The sequence below is a fragment of the Pygocentrus nattereri genome, chromosome 28 (assembly GCF_015220715.1).
Source record: "Pygocentrus nattereri isolate fPygNat1 chromosome 28, fPygNat1.pri, whole genome shotgun sequence".
NCBI classification, from domain to species: Eukaryota; Metazoa; Chordata; class Actinopteri; order Characiformes; family Serrasalmidae; genus Pygocentrus; species Pygocentrus nattereri.
This window is the reverse complement of record NC_051238.1, coordinates 10607359-10622942: the sequence shown is the minus strand read 5'-3', so window position 1 is coordinate 10622942 and position 15584 is coordinate 10607359. Positions and strand designations below refer to the sequence as shown.

Sequence of the window (15584 nt, the reverse complement as noted above, 5' to 3'; positions counted from 1 at the left end):
GAGGTTTGCTCTCCTCTGAGAGCAGAGAAGATGTGCTCTGATGGAGTGGATGGGAAAGTGGAGAATGTTTGTGGCGAACTTGTTTCCTCTTCAGATGCTCCATCATGGAGGATTTGCTCTGTGCCAGCTAAGGTCAGCTTTACAAACAGCATAAATGACAACCGTTTTTCTGAGTTATGCATGAAATGCTCCCACACTTCTGCCAACGTGCTTTTGTTAAGCCTCCAGTATGTTGTAGTGTCAAAACATTCCTAGTCAGTGCGAGAAACACATTTGCGCGATGACGTGACCACGAATCGATCATTGAATTAGTTGCCAACTAATTTGGTCATCAATTTTAGTGGACTAAGTCGAATAATGGTTGCACCCCTAATAGACCAAATATATCACGATATTTTGAAATAGACAAAAAGCTCCTATAGGGCCAAATGGGGCAAAAATATTATCTCACAATATTTCAGGTATACGAAATACACAATAAAATTTTTTCATTTTTCTGAGATTTAATTCGTTGGAAGAGACAATGCCACATATAAAAATCCTATGATAATAATTATGAATAATTGTTAATTGTATCCAAGGCTTTACACAATATTTGTACAAAAATAAAAACTTGATTTCAGGAGAACCAGCAGAGTGACTTGCATGAGCCCCCTGCTGGAAAAAGCTTAGACTGCTGCACATGCTATGAACTCTAAAGTCATGCTTATGTGCACTACAAATAAAAACAAAAGAGCAGTTTTTCATCGCTGCACTGGGGGTACTATAGTATTCAGCTATAGACGTCTGTGAGAAACCATGACATTACATTTGCAGCATTTTACATGTCGTCTGAACCAGGATTATTATAGTTTTGTCATTTTTCTTCATTTTGTTTTCTTGTTTTGAAGTTTAGTTTCTGTTGGCTTTAAGGGTGCATTAATAGATTTTTTTTATTTTAGTTTTTAGCATTATGAGGAACACTGATATAGTAGCCTGAGCTCAGCTCAGCCCCAGCTTACCTTAAGGACAACCATATACACTTCTAAACTCCCATTAAACTCTCATTAACACACTGAAAGTTTGTTTTTTTTCTTAGTACTTCCTTTTCATTTTAGCTTTGCAGTGGACATAGTTTTCATTCAGTTTTCCTGGATTTTTGAGAACTGACCATTTCATATTTACAAGCCAATTTTTTCATTGATACTTTTTGTTTTGGTAATAGTTTTAACTAGCAATTATAACCCTGGTCTCAACCACTGGGACACTTAAGTTATAAGGAACATGGTTACATTTTCTTCAGACAACGAAGAAAAATCTCTCTTGGACTATTTACTTAGAAATAAGAACATTTACTGTAGAGTAGCCTAACAGATTACTAATGCTCTGAAGACCTTCACTGCTCAGCTGAATAAGGGAACAAATCATTGCATGCACATATTTTTTTACTGTTATTTAGCAAGTGGTAAATAAGTGGTGGTGAATTTAAATAAGTCCTTTTTTTCACTTCTTTCAGTTTTCTCTTCCATGTCACAGTTATCACCTTTAAAGCACGTAACTGGTAACTGGCTTCCTTCATCACCAATATCCAATTACATCAGTCAGGCCTTAGTTCACATATCAAGTCACTGGCACCAGAAAATGGCATACACACAAACACACAAACATTGAAATTCATACACACACATGTAGTAGGCAGCAGAGCGACTATAGTACTAGTGGCAGAAATTAGCAGAAAATCACACAAGCCAACTTATACAAAAAGGTATTATTATTATTATTATTATTATTATTATTAGGGTAACCAGATCAGAACTAGTCAGTTGCAGGATAGCAGGATAATACAAGACAAAGGGGCTGTAAATCAGTTGAGTCTGTTTATTATTTTGTTTGAACCTGGGTAATCTGCGGTATACAGACTATTTATATTCAACAACATGAATAAAGTATAATTACAGCACACCTTTACAGAATCTAGCAAATAAGACACATCTTGCGTAGGAAAAGAGTGATATAAATAACCTTCACACACTTATTTATTGAATAAAGGCCATATGTTTGAAGATATTCAGTGTATTTTGTGACCCGAATCTTTAGGCTGCTTCAAAATGACGTTTCTCCATTTAGCATCTTTATTTGGTTGTTTACCTCATTTTCTCATTCTAGATTTTCACTCCATAAACACTTTCAACTGTTTTGACACTTTTTCATGCTTGCTCAACAGCAGCATATTTGTGTGCATATGATTACTGAAGCAAAGCATTATAAGAATATTATATATATAGCATTATAATACATGTTCATTTTTTGTTAGGGCTGTCAAGTGATATAGTTTTAACCAAAAAAACTGCCCCAAAAATATTATTGTGGGTTTCTCCTGAATATGTTTGAAATGTGAGATTATTTTATTTATTCTGGACAAAAAGCAAGCAATAAAATGAAAATTTGCAGAAAAAAGTTAATAGATTTTACTTTAAAGCAGCTTGTTTTAATTATACTGACTTCAAAATATTGCTAAATTTCACATATTTATGTCCTTTTCTGAAAAAAGTTGACTTCACAGCATCACTTTTTCAGGTTTATTAATATACAAAATGTTGATTTCTTGATTTGACATAACCTATTTAATTTGTTTATTTGATTTTAGTTTTTTTATATCATCACTATTATAGATCACATTTCACTGCCATTTACAGCTAGCTGTGTGAGTGCTTTCCATTCAGAAAGGCTGTGGCCTTTTCCGGATATTCCTCTCTGTTAAAATACATTTTAAAAGGATTCTTGTCCTCTTTCATGCATAAGAGGCATTTATGCATAAATGCTGTGTTATTCCCAGAAAAATCCATGACAGTGTTAGTTTTTGCAACATTTCAATTTGTCCACTAAAGTTGAATGGAAAAACTTTGTCAACATTATTAAAACACTTAAAAACAACTTCTTAAACATAAAATCATTTGGATGCAAAATTATCTAATGATTCATTGAAACATAGTATGTTTTATTTGTAACACAGAATATTTTACTAAACACATTACTAAAATAACATATTTAAGAAGTTGAATCAAATGAATTATCAGGACTTTTAGCGACTTATCTAGTTTAGTCTAGCTGGGTTAGACAGAGTTAGTATCAGGATCGGCACAGTCCTTATAGGAAAGTCAATCATACAAGACAGGCACCTATTTCTGGGAACAGGGAGACCCCTAGAAAAAGTGTAACGCACATTAACATTTCTAAAATAATGCATAAAAACATGTTATTCAACTTGTTCTAACTACTGCACATATCGCCACAAAGGGTTTTCCCCCTTGTGGCTTTACCTGCAATCAGACCGATTCTTCTTAGGGTGGGAGGGTGGAACATTCCCCATAAAAGCCGCAGGGTTGAACGTTGCAAGCTTTCCAATTAATTTTTAAACTACTGAACTGTTACCTCTTTTACAATGTCCCTGGTATTGTTATCAGGAGGGAAAAGGTTGGTATCAGTGCATCCCTAACACACACGGATCACCATGTCAAGAGAGGCCACACCAGTCATTGATAATTGCACTGTGAACATTATCATGAGTATGTGTGTGTTACTCCGTCTATGTGTGTGTTTGTGCGCAGTGAGAGGAACACTGTGTACCTTTGTACATGAGGAGAGTACAAGTTGTCTTTGACTGCCTTCATACCCCAGTTCAAAGGAGGAAAAAACAACCAGGGGAAATAAATTTGTGACATTTTCGTTTGTGACTCTCAAATGAAGAGAACGCCGCAGGAGCTATACCTAATTTTACAAAGGAAATTGTGATGTGCTTCCAATATTTGACAGAGGTAAAATGGAGCAAGTGATACAGAGGCAGCTCTTGCCATGCCCTTGATAAGGAGCTGGTTCACTAGTTTAGAAGTCCCGGAGGACACTGCGCTGCACAGCAGCACTCACATGCACACTGTCGCCAAATTTCCCAGCACAACAATATGAAGGTGTCACAGTAAATTGTTTAAACTCAGTGTCTGAGAAGATAAATGCTCAGCGAGGCAGCACTTTAAAGGAAAAGCAAATGGTAGCATTTTATCACCTGGAAAGTCATAGCCTGTGTTGGGTTATCAGGGTCATTCATTTCAGTTACATTTTCATTGCTCTTCTCCAGAGCCACATTTAGCGGCTTTGCAGCAGCACATACATACACACAAACAAGAGAAAATGCTCTACGTATTGAAGTAATAACATAATTTGCTATGGAATTAATCCACTGCTCCATACATCACTGCAATAATCCTTATGAACAAATATTTTAGCAGTCCACTGAAGGTAATGGAGAGTAGTTACTTCACTTAATAGGCTTTGTCAAGGATCTGCACCTAACGGACATATTCCTGTGTATCCTAGCATTTAACATTTACCCCTAAACCACTCAGGAGAAAATAATCCACTTCTGAACCATTTATTCTATTTGCTGTAATGCTAGGGGTGTAACAATGAAGAGAACGCCACAGGAGCTAGAGTGGTTGGTAGAGTGGAGTGGGTAACAACTCTGCCTTCTACGCTGTAGGCTGGGGTTCAATCCTCACTTGGGTAAACACCCTAAACTATACCAGTCATTTGTCCAGCATGAGACAAGAAACAACGACAAACAGACAGAGCAGGCTAGATAATCAGTTTAACCACATAAATAGCCACAAATCTATTCAAATTTAGCAGAAATCATGACATACATCGCCAAGTCGTTAGTCCAGTAGAAGATGCCTGTCCACCTATCAAAGTTATTTCACTTGCGGTGGAACTGAACATGGTGCTGTCCATTTACAGTAAACCAGCTGAACTAACTATGAAAACATATGACTAAACAAAGTTTTTAAGAGATTTGATTTTTTTTTAAAGAGATTCTATTCAAGAATAGATTCTTGAACTTACTACTGTATCATTGCTGCTATGTGGATAAGCAAAATACCAGTCAGACTCCTCTGTCTCCTCATTTTATTTCATACTGCAGCACTTCTGTCTCAAGGCATGTTTGAGATGCCGATCATAAAAAGGGTGTATACATCTATAAGGCTATTTATTACAAACAGAAAACCGGAATATTCTGATAAAAAAAAAAGAATGAACATCCTTAAAATAATAGATTAAATGAATAGTGTTTCTGAGGTTACTGAGAATAAGTATTAGTACTCATTCAGACACACTAAACAACTATTTGAAGCCTGTGAAATGCTGATCTGGCCAGTGCTACAGAGTTGTGAATCAAACTGAATAATTTGATTACATTGTTTTTTGTTTGAATCATATCTTTGAATGATATTGACCATAATAATGACGAAACAACGACAAAATCACTGTCTATATTTTCAACCTGCATCCCACAGGTTATATGCTATAACACTGTAAGTTAAGCATGAAACTAATATGTATTTATTTCCATATGACAAAAATGAAAGTACATTAAAATACATTATATGCCTTTTTACAGAATATTAGTCCAGTCAACGAAAGTAGAATCAATATATTAAAAACACAAAACAAAAAAAACATACCATTAAATTTAATACGTTTTCTGCACTGAAGATGTTGAAACCAGTACCTTAAGTGCTTACCAATGCCGATAACTTAACTTTAAGACAAGGACCATTGTGGATTACCCAGTAATTTGCCATTAGCAGACATGAACTCTGCGTTATTCACACTAGGAGGCGCCGAGCTGATTAAACGACAGAGCTTGTTATGGTCTTAGGATGCAGAGACTAATTAGTTTGTCCACAATTAATTCTATTTCTGTGTCCACAGTCCCAGATGAGAGCTGTCAAAGCTGCTCTGAAGTATAAAACAGACTTTGTGTCTTTGTGTCTCAGCACTGTAATTCCCCTCCCCTTTTAGCATTTCAACTTGAACTCCACTTTCATCTCCTGCGTGTTTTTACTTTAAATTCTTGAAAGTCAGTGACCAGCTGCCTGCAGAGGTCACAGCTATTTGCACCTCCTCCGGGTAACGTCAACAGGGAGACGACCCCCAGTGTTACAGTGCCTAAGCTAACAGGCCTTTAAAAGCAGCCAGGGAATCCCCGGCAACATGCAAGATGTTTGGCTTATTATGGAAACACAAACGGGGAATAAAGGGGTCACGTTGACTGGAATATAAACAGAGAGAAGACTGCAAGGCAGAAGTGGAGAAAGCAGTGAATATGTAGAGTTTAGTGAGAAGGAAGGACAAAGTGCTGAAAGGAACAGTTACCTTTCTTCCTCATCAGCTTGGACTACACCTCTGATGTGCTTTTAAGTGCTGTTATTTTCTCCCACGCTTGTTTACAATTGTGCCTTGGAGTCTTATATGGATGAGTTTAATAATAGATTCCATTAAGCTACTGGTCCTGGTTTAATGACTATAGGAACAATGCTCAGCATATTATTACCCTTTACCTTTCACTGCTTTCCATCTCCTAACCCTGACAGTGGTATCAAATTGTAATTGCGCAAATGGGATGGTCGTTGTAAAAGTCATGCCTCATCAGGTAGCACAGTAAGTACCTGGCAAACAGTCATAAATATGAACTTTTGTATGTATTGGAATTACAGTTTATAGGCATGGAACATCATTGCAAAGGGTTGCAAATAGGTGTTTCTAAAAATCTTATTTTTCATATTTATGAATCTAATTATTCTCTAGAAAGAAATTAATACCATAAAACATCTGACTAGGTAGGCACAACGTCTATAAAGCTGCAATAACAATTTTCTGACTTGCTGACTGGTTCAAAACAGGCTCTCAGCACTCTCAACAATAGCAGATGGGACTGTTTGAAGGAGAAAAACAAGAAAAAAGGTCCATGCACTGCATCACTGCATCACACAAAACTGATGACAATCAACTGAAGGGGGGAAAATCAACCATCCAGTCCCTTTGGCAATACAGCAGAATTATTCTGGATCAACTGAGCTTTCAATTCAGTTGATCTTTTCAACCTAAAGAACCTCCACTACTGTGAAAAACACAGCATTCCAGTCATGCTGCTTCACTTTCCAGTATTTTACATTTTCAAAAACTCGTTGCTCTTGCTCCACAGGGGTGTGAGCACAACCAGCCCTTCGGCACATTTCTCTGCAGTCTTGGTGCAGCTCGGGTATATAGCTTCTGCAAATCGAGGGGAAATTGGTTCATGGCTAGTTTGCTTAAGATTGACTCCTCTATTCGGGCACGAGTTCTGGAGCGTCTTAACGACTCTGTAGGAAATCTATGCTGGCAGTTTGTAAGGGAACGAGTGTGTATGTAAGCAGCAGAAGAGATGCTTTAATGAGCAATCCTTCAGAGCTAACAGGCTGAGCGACATTACAGAGGGCAAGCTAACCATTAATATCTGCTCTTTATGACTTCAAATGGAGCAGCTTCCAGCAGGGTTCCAGTGCTCGGCTCCTCTGTGAAATACAGCGCGCACACATGCATGGCACTCTCTAATGAAGATCCCATTTTTGAGCATGTCTGGTCAAACCAACCTGCTCCCCATGCCTTGATAGCACTACAGCGTTTGGTTATAAGGAGTCATGCTGGGTCCTTCATCAGTGCTTGAGAATTAAGTGGTGCTTTGAGACAGAAATCAAATCCGACACCATCACATGCTTTGATTGATCCTAAAAGATGTCAACTCTCACAGAGTGTTCTTCCCGAAAAGGTCTGGGTCGGGATTCATGAAAGACGCCTAAAATAGGAGCGCTGTTTCAGGATCAGCTTTCTGACTTCTGGTTCTTTGTAAGTAAGAGACGCTGAAACAGCACTAGTACCAGCGCTGAGGCTGAAGTCCATGAATTCAACCTCAAATTTAGTTTACAAAGTGAATAAATTGCCTGAAAACTCTTCTTAATAAATATCAAGGAATGTCAATGACAAACTGAAGTTCAGATCCCTGGTGTGGCTGACTCCAAACCAACGTGAATGGATTTGGCTCCAGCTCTAAACCTTTTTCACTCTTATAAACAGGCCTCTGGTCACATCCAAGTGTTTCATTATCGTGTTTTTGGCACACTACTGCCATATTCAGTTGAATGGGAATAAGAACATGCTTCATTTCATGAAAAAAATTGCGGAAGAAATATTGCCAAAGGAAATAAGTGAAAGCATGGCAGTATACTGGGGGTGTATCTTTCACAAATGTCAAGAAGACAACCTCCAGCAAATTAGCTTGTTTTCTTTTTTAGTTTCACTGTCTGGTAGGAGACAGTGAAGCGTAATTAAAACTTATTTATCACTAATCCTGGCTATGAAAAGGGGACGTGAGAGAAACGGAGCAAGAGAGACACATTGAAACTTATGTCAGAGGTTAATGAACTAAAACACACTCACTCCAAGCAACGGTGTGCCACTCACAAACCTTACTGTAGAGACAAACACAGGGAGAGAGAGAGAGAGACTGATGGCATTTTGATAAACAACCACCATGCGAGAGAGCTGTTGATGTCCTGCAATCATACTCCTTTGATCTGCTCTGTTGGGGGAGCACATGCATCAGATTTTGTATCTCCTCTTACTCCCTTGCAACGCTATGATGGATATTCAACACAGACATCCACAGAGGCGCAAAAGACATCCATCAGCTGGAGACTCGGTTAGATTTCACACTCATCCACAATCAATGTGCTGAAACCAAGGCCAGAATATTTAATTATACATATAGGCCTTGGCTTGGGCTGAGGTGAGGCTCTGAAATCAGGGAGATGCCTTCGAGGGCTGAGAGGCATCACTCTTAGCCAAAGAAGGAAGAGTCCACAGAACGCTGCAGACACTGACAGGAGCTGAGGTGAGAAATATAATTATGTGTTGATTTAATTTGCAAACCTCAGTCATTCTGTCACTGATGTATTTATCTGAATTACAGATTTAAACAACCTGTCACTGCACATCCTGCTGAGTGTGACGCATAACAGCCCTTAGATTTGTCACCACATCAGCAAAACGCCATTGTGTGAAATGAGTATTAGACAGTATCTTCTTTTAGCTTAGGAGTTATTAAAAGCACCACTTTCAAGAACTCAAGGATTGAGGCTTTTAGCACGCGTACATTTCTCAGCTTGCGCCAAATAAATAACAGCAAATAGCTGGGTGAGGAACTTGTCACAGGCCACTCATACCATTCACATTAGTGGCCAGCCATGCCATTTGTGGACCTGCATGCAAAGACCATTTCAGCCATTTCAACATGTGATAACAACCTCAGTAAAGCTGGTCTCATATAGTGGCTTATATGGTGGTTAGGAAGCATCTTTCACTGCTGCACGTTTCATAACACTTGGAATTAGCACCTTTTCTGCATGATGTTCAGCCATGCAGTTAAGATTGCCATTACTGTACATTGGTGGTTTGCATGGTATAAAGTCTATAATTGGCACTGGCATGCTAGACAAACATTCCTTAGAAACAAATTTGGACGCAAATGTTTGAAGTGTGCATTATAAAACTGCTTCTGGGTCTATTGTGTTAGACAAACAAAAAATGCACTTGGTAAACACCTTTTGTTTGCCAATCTCAGGATTAAGTTGACCTCAAAAGGCTGTTTGCAGCAGGGGAGAGAGCTTTGATGGACAGAAAAAAAAGACAGTGGTGGTCTACAACATCCCAAATGTCTTCAAACGTGTGCTGAGCTCAAGGACTGAATTTCTTCCACAGATTCAAAGACCCACTTCATCAGGGCAAAAAGCTGTTCAGCCTTGAGAACTATCCAAAACCAGCAGTTCCATCTCCAAGTGCTAATAACAGCCACAATTTAAGTAAAAAGGCCCATTTTAGACCAGAAATGAAATGATAAAATCCTCTTCAGCATTCTGAAGCTATCATCCACGAACAGGAGTGTTTCCCCCTTCTAAAGCTGTCTGGAAGTTATAATTGCTACAGCTCATGTCTTTCTCACTGTGGCAAATGCATCTCCCTGCTTTTCAGAAACCACAAACCGCAGGATTTTCCATGCAACATGCCTCCAGTTGGAAAACAGACAAATAAACCAATTATCATCTTTTAATATGTGCTTAATGGGAGGCTTACATTTGCATGCGAATAAAACTAATAATGTAGGTCTAATTTCTGGATGACAGACATGGCTGAACTTAGCTTTCTGCCATTTGGTAAGCTTTAACAATACTACTTGGGGGTTCACTGCCCTGGCAATGAGTTCTAGTGCAAAGAATTCCTCACTGATCCTTTGTCTTCATTACCATTTGCTACACAAATTGCTTGCACAATGCTGCCAATATGACTCTGTGTGTTAGGCATGGATCACTCAGAGTGTGAAACACAGATGCTTTGTGCTTACACTGTAACCCTGCTGCACACCGCTGAGAAGAGGCCTTAGCAGGTAAAACGCTGCTGCCAGCCTGCGTCCCTCCGGACCCCACCAAGCCCTATTTTTACCCGTTTTTTACAGGTACACTACTAACTGGACAGCAGCCAGCTGCTTCGTCCCATCACACTCAACTGGAAAATCATGGCACTAAGAGCAACAGAAGGGATTACAAAACGTGTCCATCAAGCGTTGAGCATTCTGTTGTACTCCGCTCAGGCAGGTGAGTTTTATTCGCCCCACGAGGGCCGCTCTCTCCTCTGGGAGAATATTTTATTAATAAACACCAGGCAGCCAGAGTGGCAGATGAATTCACACTGATTAATTAGCAACCCCTGAAATAACTTATGCTGTGTACAACAGGAGCAGGATGTGGGTTGAGCTGGCGAGAATGAGTAGCTCCGAGTGCCGTGTGACAAAAAAAACGCTTGGGAGAGGCGAGGCAGGTGAATAAAAGGCAGCAATTAAAAAATGTGGTGACACACAAAACAAGGGAGTGAGCCACAATGCAGACATGACACCCAGAGTAGGAAGACTGTTAAAAATGACATCTTCCTGTCAGGATTCATCGTCACATGGTGCTGCCAGACTAAATAAGATGAGTGCAAAGAGAAATCGCATATGGCTTGTGGTACTAACGAACAGATGTTACAGCCTTTATCCGATCCCTAGCTCCAGAGGTATGTCGATCCCTCTAAATCCTCACACCAGATTACAGTGGCTGTGAAAAAGGAGACAACAGCCAGACCATAATGATTTTAACTAGAACGCCATCGAGAGAAAAACAAGCACTGCTGCAAAAGCAGACAGAGCTATTATGCCCCTTCGTTTGAACTGACCAGCATAGCGACTGCGCACAGATTCGCTCTTTTTCTGTATTGCCCTCTATACGGGAAACAGCAGCAAGAAGTTCCACCACTCAGGAGTGAAATCAGACACGTTGAGATCAGCATAATCCCTCACGTCTTCCTTTGTGCATAAGTGTGCGGCACATAACAGAAACAAGTGTATTCTCTGGTGGGCAGTGGGCAGGGAGTGTAATATCCCCTAGCCATGACAACAAAAAATGCTTACTGTTGTTTATTGCTGTTATCAGTTTGTTTCGCCTTGATTGGTGGATGATATGTCACAAAATATCATGATACATGAAGACATAGGCAACAATATTAAGGTTTTCTGGGGTCTGATGAGTTGTAACCAACACAATGCGCCAGTAATGCTATCAAAATTACGACTAATATTACTTTTACTAAAACGGCACATGTTACACTGCACCATAGCCAATTAAAGCGGACTTTGCTCTTTGTGGTCAGTTTTCTTTGACTATCCATGATATACTGTGACATACTTTACCACAAAAACAGTGAAACGTCATCATATTGCCCACACCTGCTTGACCAGTGCCTAATGATTAGAAATCCATATGACGGTTAAAGTTGGGGGCAGTGGTCACCCTGATAATCTAAAGGTCCTTTTGTATTACCAGGGCTTATAAGGCAAAGGACATCCTCATGGCCATCGCAAGACTATTATGAGCTTTATGGTATAAAGGACATTATCAAATGACATTATCATGGCTACCATTAATCAAAGGGCAATATCAGGCTATTATAAAACCATTAGCTGGCAACCAACTTTCCACGGTCCACCGTCGTTGTAAATGACACTAATGCAGCTCGTCCCCAAGTGCGAGCTGACAGCATCTCCTCTTTCTGTGGCTGATAATTAGGTGCTGCCATAGGTCGAGATTTATTGCATTTCACACACAGCTGTGTAAACAGGCATGTCAAATGAACCGTTTGTTTTGATTATATCTAAACCCAAAGCGTGAGCACAGCTGATGAGCATCTGTCGTGGTAGGTTCAGAAAACAAGTCACACTTCACCATCACTGAGGTAACTATGCTGAGCCATTAGCCTCGCCAAAGGGTGGGCGTGTTTCACAATACTCTGAACTAATATCAACACATTGGGCATAATGATCTGACACAGGGAATCTAATACCAACTCGGTCTCCTCGCACAGGACTGGCCGTGCGCCAGCGAGCACCATTAGCCTTTACTCATCTCCAAATTGTGCCTCATTTCTTGTTGCCTACCTGCGATTTGTGCTGCTGTCCATCTTCGAGCTCTGAAACACTGTTCATGATTTTCCATCGATCGTTTACCATTCTCTGGAATCCTTAAAATCCGAGAGTTTGCGTCATGGGTGGGGGAGAAGAGAGGGGGGTCAGTCTTTCCTTAATTTCTCCATTAACACAAAAAGAGGCAATTTTTCTACAGGAGCTGGAAACTACTAACGCTAGGTTAACTAACTAGTTACCACACTATTTTCCCACAGACGGGGAGCTACAGCTGGAGCTACTGAGGACGCGACTGGAGCTCTAGCACCACTGCGTTCATTTTGCATACGTACTTAGGGGACTTTTTCCCCGACAAACCGAGAAAGAAAGAAAAAAAAACGTCCGAAATGTAGTTTCTTAATCTGGTGAACGGGAGAAGCTCCCCCCGAGTCCCTCTCACACGCCGGAGAGACGAAGGTGTGACACTTTGCGGATCATATGCTAAACGGCGCCCGAGTGATACTGACAGGGGCTCCTCAGGCAAAATATAAAAGTTCCTCGGTCCGCTCTGAGAGAAAAAAACGCAGTCTGTAGCTTAGAAAAGATTAAAAATAAGAGTTTTACGCGGTCGTTGCAGTTGCCTTATCCCTAACGACCGTTAACGTATTTAGTGACCGTTAATATAGCCCTGGTTACCGCTGCTGAAACCTCTCGCGCCGCTGACAAACACGCACAAACCCGCCTCTCGCTTCTTGCTGGAGACGTTGCTCAGCCTGAGAAACCGTTATTTTTTGCCCACCCGTTTTCAGGCAAAGCCTCGGCCGACTGCGTAACGATCGCCTAGGTCCGGCTCGCGACCAACGCACTGATTGGCTGGTGGACTCCCGCCACCATCGCTTGGATTGGCTGGTTGTTGAAAGACAAACGCGAGCCTATCACAGCTCACGGAGCAGCACAGCAGCCAATCCGAGCGCATAAAGCAGGATTCCGCTCCTCCTATCTCAGGAGGCGGGTTTTCCTCAGGAATATGGGTGGGGAAAAAATAACGCGGGTTTTCTCTAGAGACGAGAGAGAGAACTAGCCCAGCGGAGTGGACGACTCGAGTTGTGGTTCAAGCCCAGGTTTTTGGAGCCCTGCGGGGATTCATGCTCCCTGCTTTCACCCTCCACTGTATATAAGCTTAATTTGGACTGTTTATCAGGAGCAAAAGCATATTTGTTTATTGAAACAGGCTCTGTGCAACGCCCATTTTAAAAAAGACGGTTTCTATCTAGTCAGGTTCTTTTTGAGTTGTTTACGGTTATTTTAAGAGACCTGCAAAGTCCAAATATGACCAAACAAGAGATTTCACATGTTTCAGCTCTGCCAGTGCTGGAGCTCTGGTCTCTTTGCAATTGTTAACTGAGTTTTTGGAGATGGCATCAGTAAGAGCCATGTTTTGGTATTAAAATAGGCCTTCTGTCTGCCTCAGACGAGGCAGATGTCAGAGAATGGGAGCTCTGATAAGGCTTTAATGAGCATACAGCAAAAAAACTGAGTCCCGCCTTGTGTGGTTTAACTGCAGGAGTCTGTGCGGCGCTATGTTTTATTACTAGGCACTTTGGAATCTGTCCCTGTTGATATCCAGCCATCAAAACAAAACGTGACCTAGTGGTCTCAGACATTTGCCTGACGTTTGTGAACCTTATTCGGATCCCAGATCTAAATACCAGTGAGCTATGGAGGAGATCTTGTTTGTTTTGCAGATTTAAGTATGTGACATTAAGTGCAGTTGTCCATACATGCATTACAATCCTATTCAGAGACATGGCCATCTGAAATATTCTTAGACAGCGTATTTGGAAGTGCAGAAGAAGATGCAGTAGAAGTGGACCTTGAGCCGAATGTTTTAATGTTGCTAGTCTCTTTTACTGTGTACATAAATTACAACCGAACCTGATGAATCTTTTAACATTTCCTCTGAACACACGACCTTTACATGTAGGTTAAATTAACATAGCAGCAACGTACAGTATGGCCTGTTAAAAGCTGCCTGCCTTTGTTATAAACCAACCACAGTGAAAGCTCTCCTTCAGCATCATTACAGATGAGCATTTATCACTCAATTTTTAGTAACCCATATACCACACGTTGTCCTTTCTGTGCCTCAAGTATGTTGGACTGATGAGGAAACCCATTCCCAGGTAGAAGAGAAAAGTGCCATGTGTGTTCTGGTAGCAGTGTGTAAAAATGTTGGCTTAGTATCTCAATTTTTTTTTTCTTCAAAATTTTGACTTGCTGTGCCAAATAATGATTATCTCAAAATTATGACTTATTTTCTCAATTTTTTACTTATTTCAAAATAATTACTTACCCCAAAATAATTACCTTTTTTTTTTTTAAATACGTCATTACTTTTGACATATTAAGCCATCATTTCAAGAAAGCAAGTCAAACGTTTGAGAAAATAAGACATCATTTTGAGTTGAAAACTGGATTTATCTCAAAATTATGACTTACTTTAAAATAACGACTTACCCCAAAAAAGTATGTACTTTTTTTAAAATAAGCCATTATTATTTTGACATATTAAGCCATCATTACAAGATACCAAGTCAAACTTTTGAGAAAATAAGTAACTATTTTGAGATACTAAGTCAAAAATTTGACATACTGCTGCTAGAAACAAAGAATTTAAAAAGCACAGTTTTTTCTCCTCTACATAGAGTGAACAGGCTCATAGAGCAAATGTCTGGGTCTCTATGGGCCTCCTTTCCCATCTCTTCAAAATGCTCAAAATAGTGAAAAAAAAGAGCTACACTAAAAAAGTGGTGCACTGAGTTTAATTGTTGCAAATGTGTACATTATTTCCACATGTGTAAATCACCTCAACACAATTATTGCCAATTAGAAGTAAACCGGTGTTGTTGTATTTTAGTCCTGTGGCAATGATGCATGCATTTCACTCTAGGTACACACTTTTACAGTCCCCCCCAAACTGAACCACCACCAGCACAGGCAGATACACATGCCATGCTAGATCCAGCAGTTGTAGCAGACAGGATCTCTTCAGCAGAGATTTGTGTGGTGGAGGGGAGTGAGGGAGGCCGACCTACTCTGCACACTTCTATTCATTTGTGAAGCTGTCACACGCCAAGAGGCAGCAGAGCCGGAATCATCAACCACAGTGGAAGACCCTTTGTCAAAACGCAGCCTGTCGCTCCGTGAAGTGGCTCTCTGAGAAAAGAGAATAAGGCACTTTAAAAAA

At 40.1% G+C, this 15584-nt stretch overlaps 1 protein-coding gene across 1 annotated transcript in view; it reads right to left on the bottom strand.

Annotated features, from left to right (window-relative positions):
- The window catches only part of LOC108438350 (fibrinogen C domain containing 1), a 102523-nt gene extending 89402 nt beyond the window's left edge, over positions 1 to 13121 (bottom strand). Inside the window, exon 1 of the mRNA XM_017716091.2 lies at positions 12374 to 13121. Within this exon, the coding sequence (XP_017571580.1) occupies positions 12374 to 12445 (72 nt within the window). The 5' untranslated portion in view covers positions 12446 to 13121. The remainder of the gene's footprint in view (positions 1 to 12373) is intronic.
- Between the last annotated feature and the right edge of the window lie 2463 nt (positions 13122 to 15584).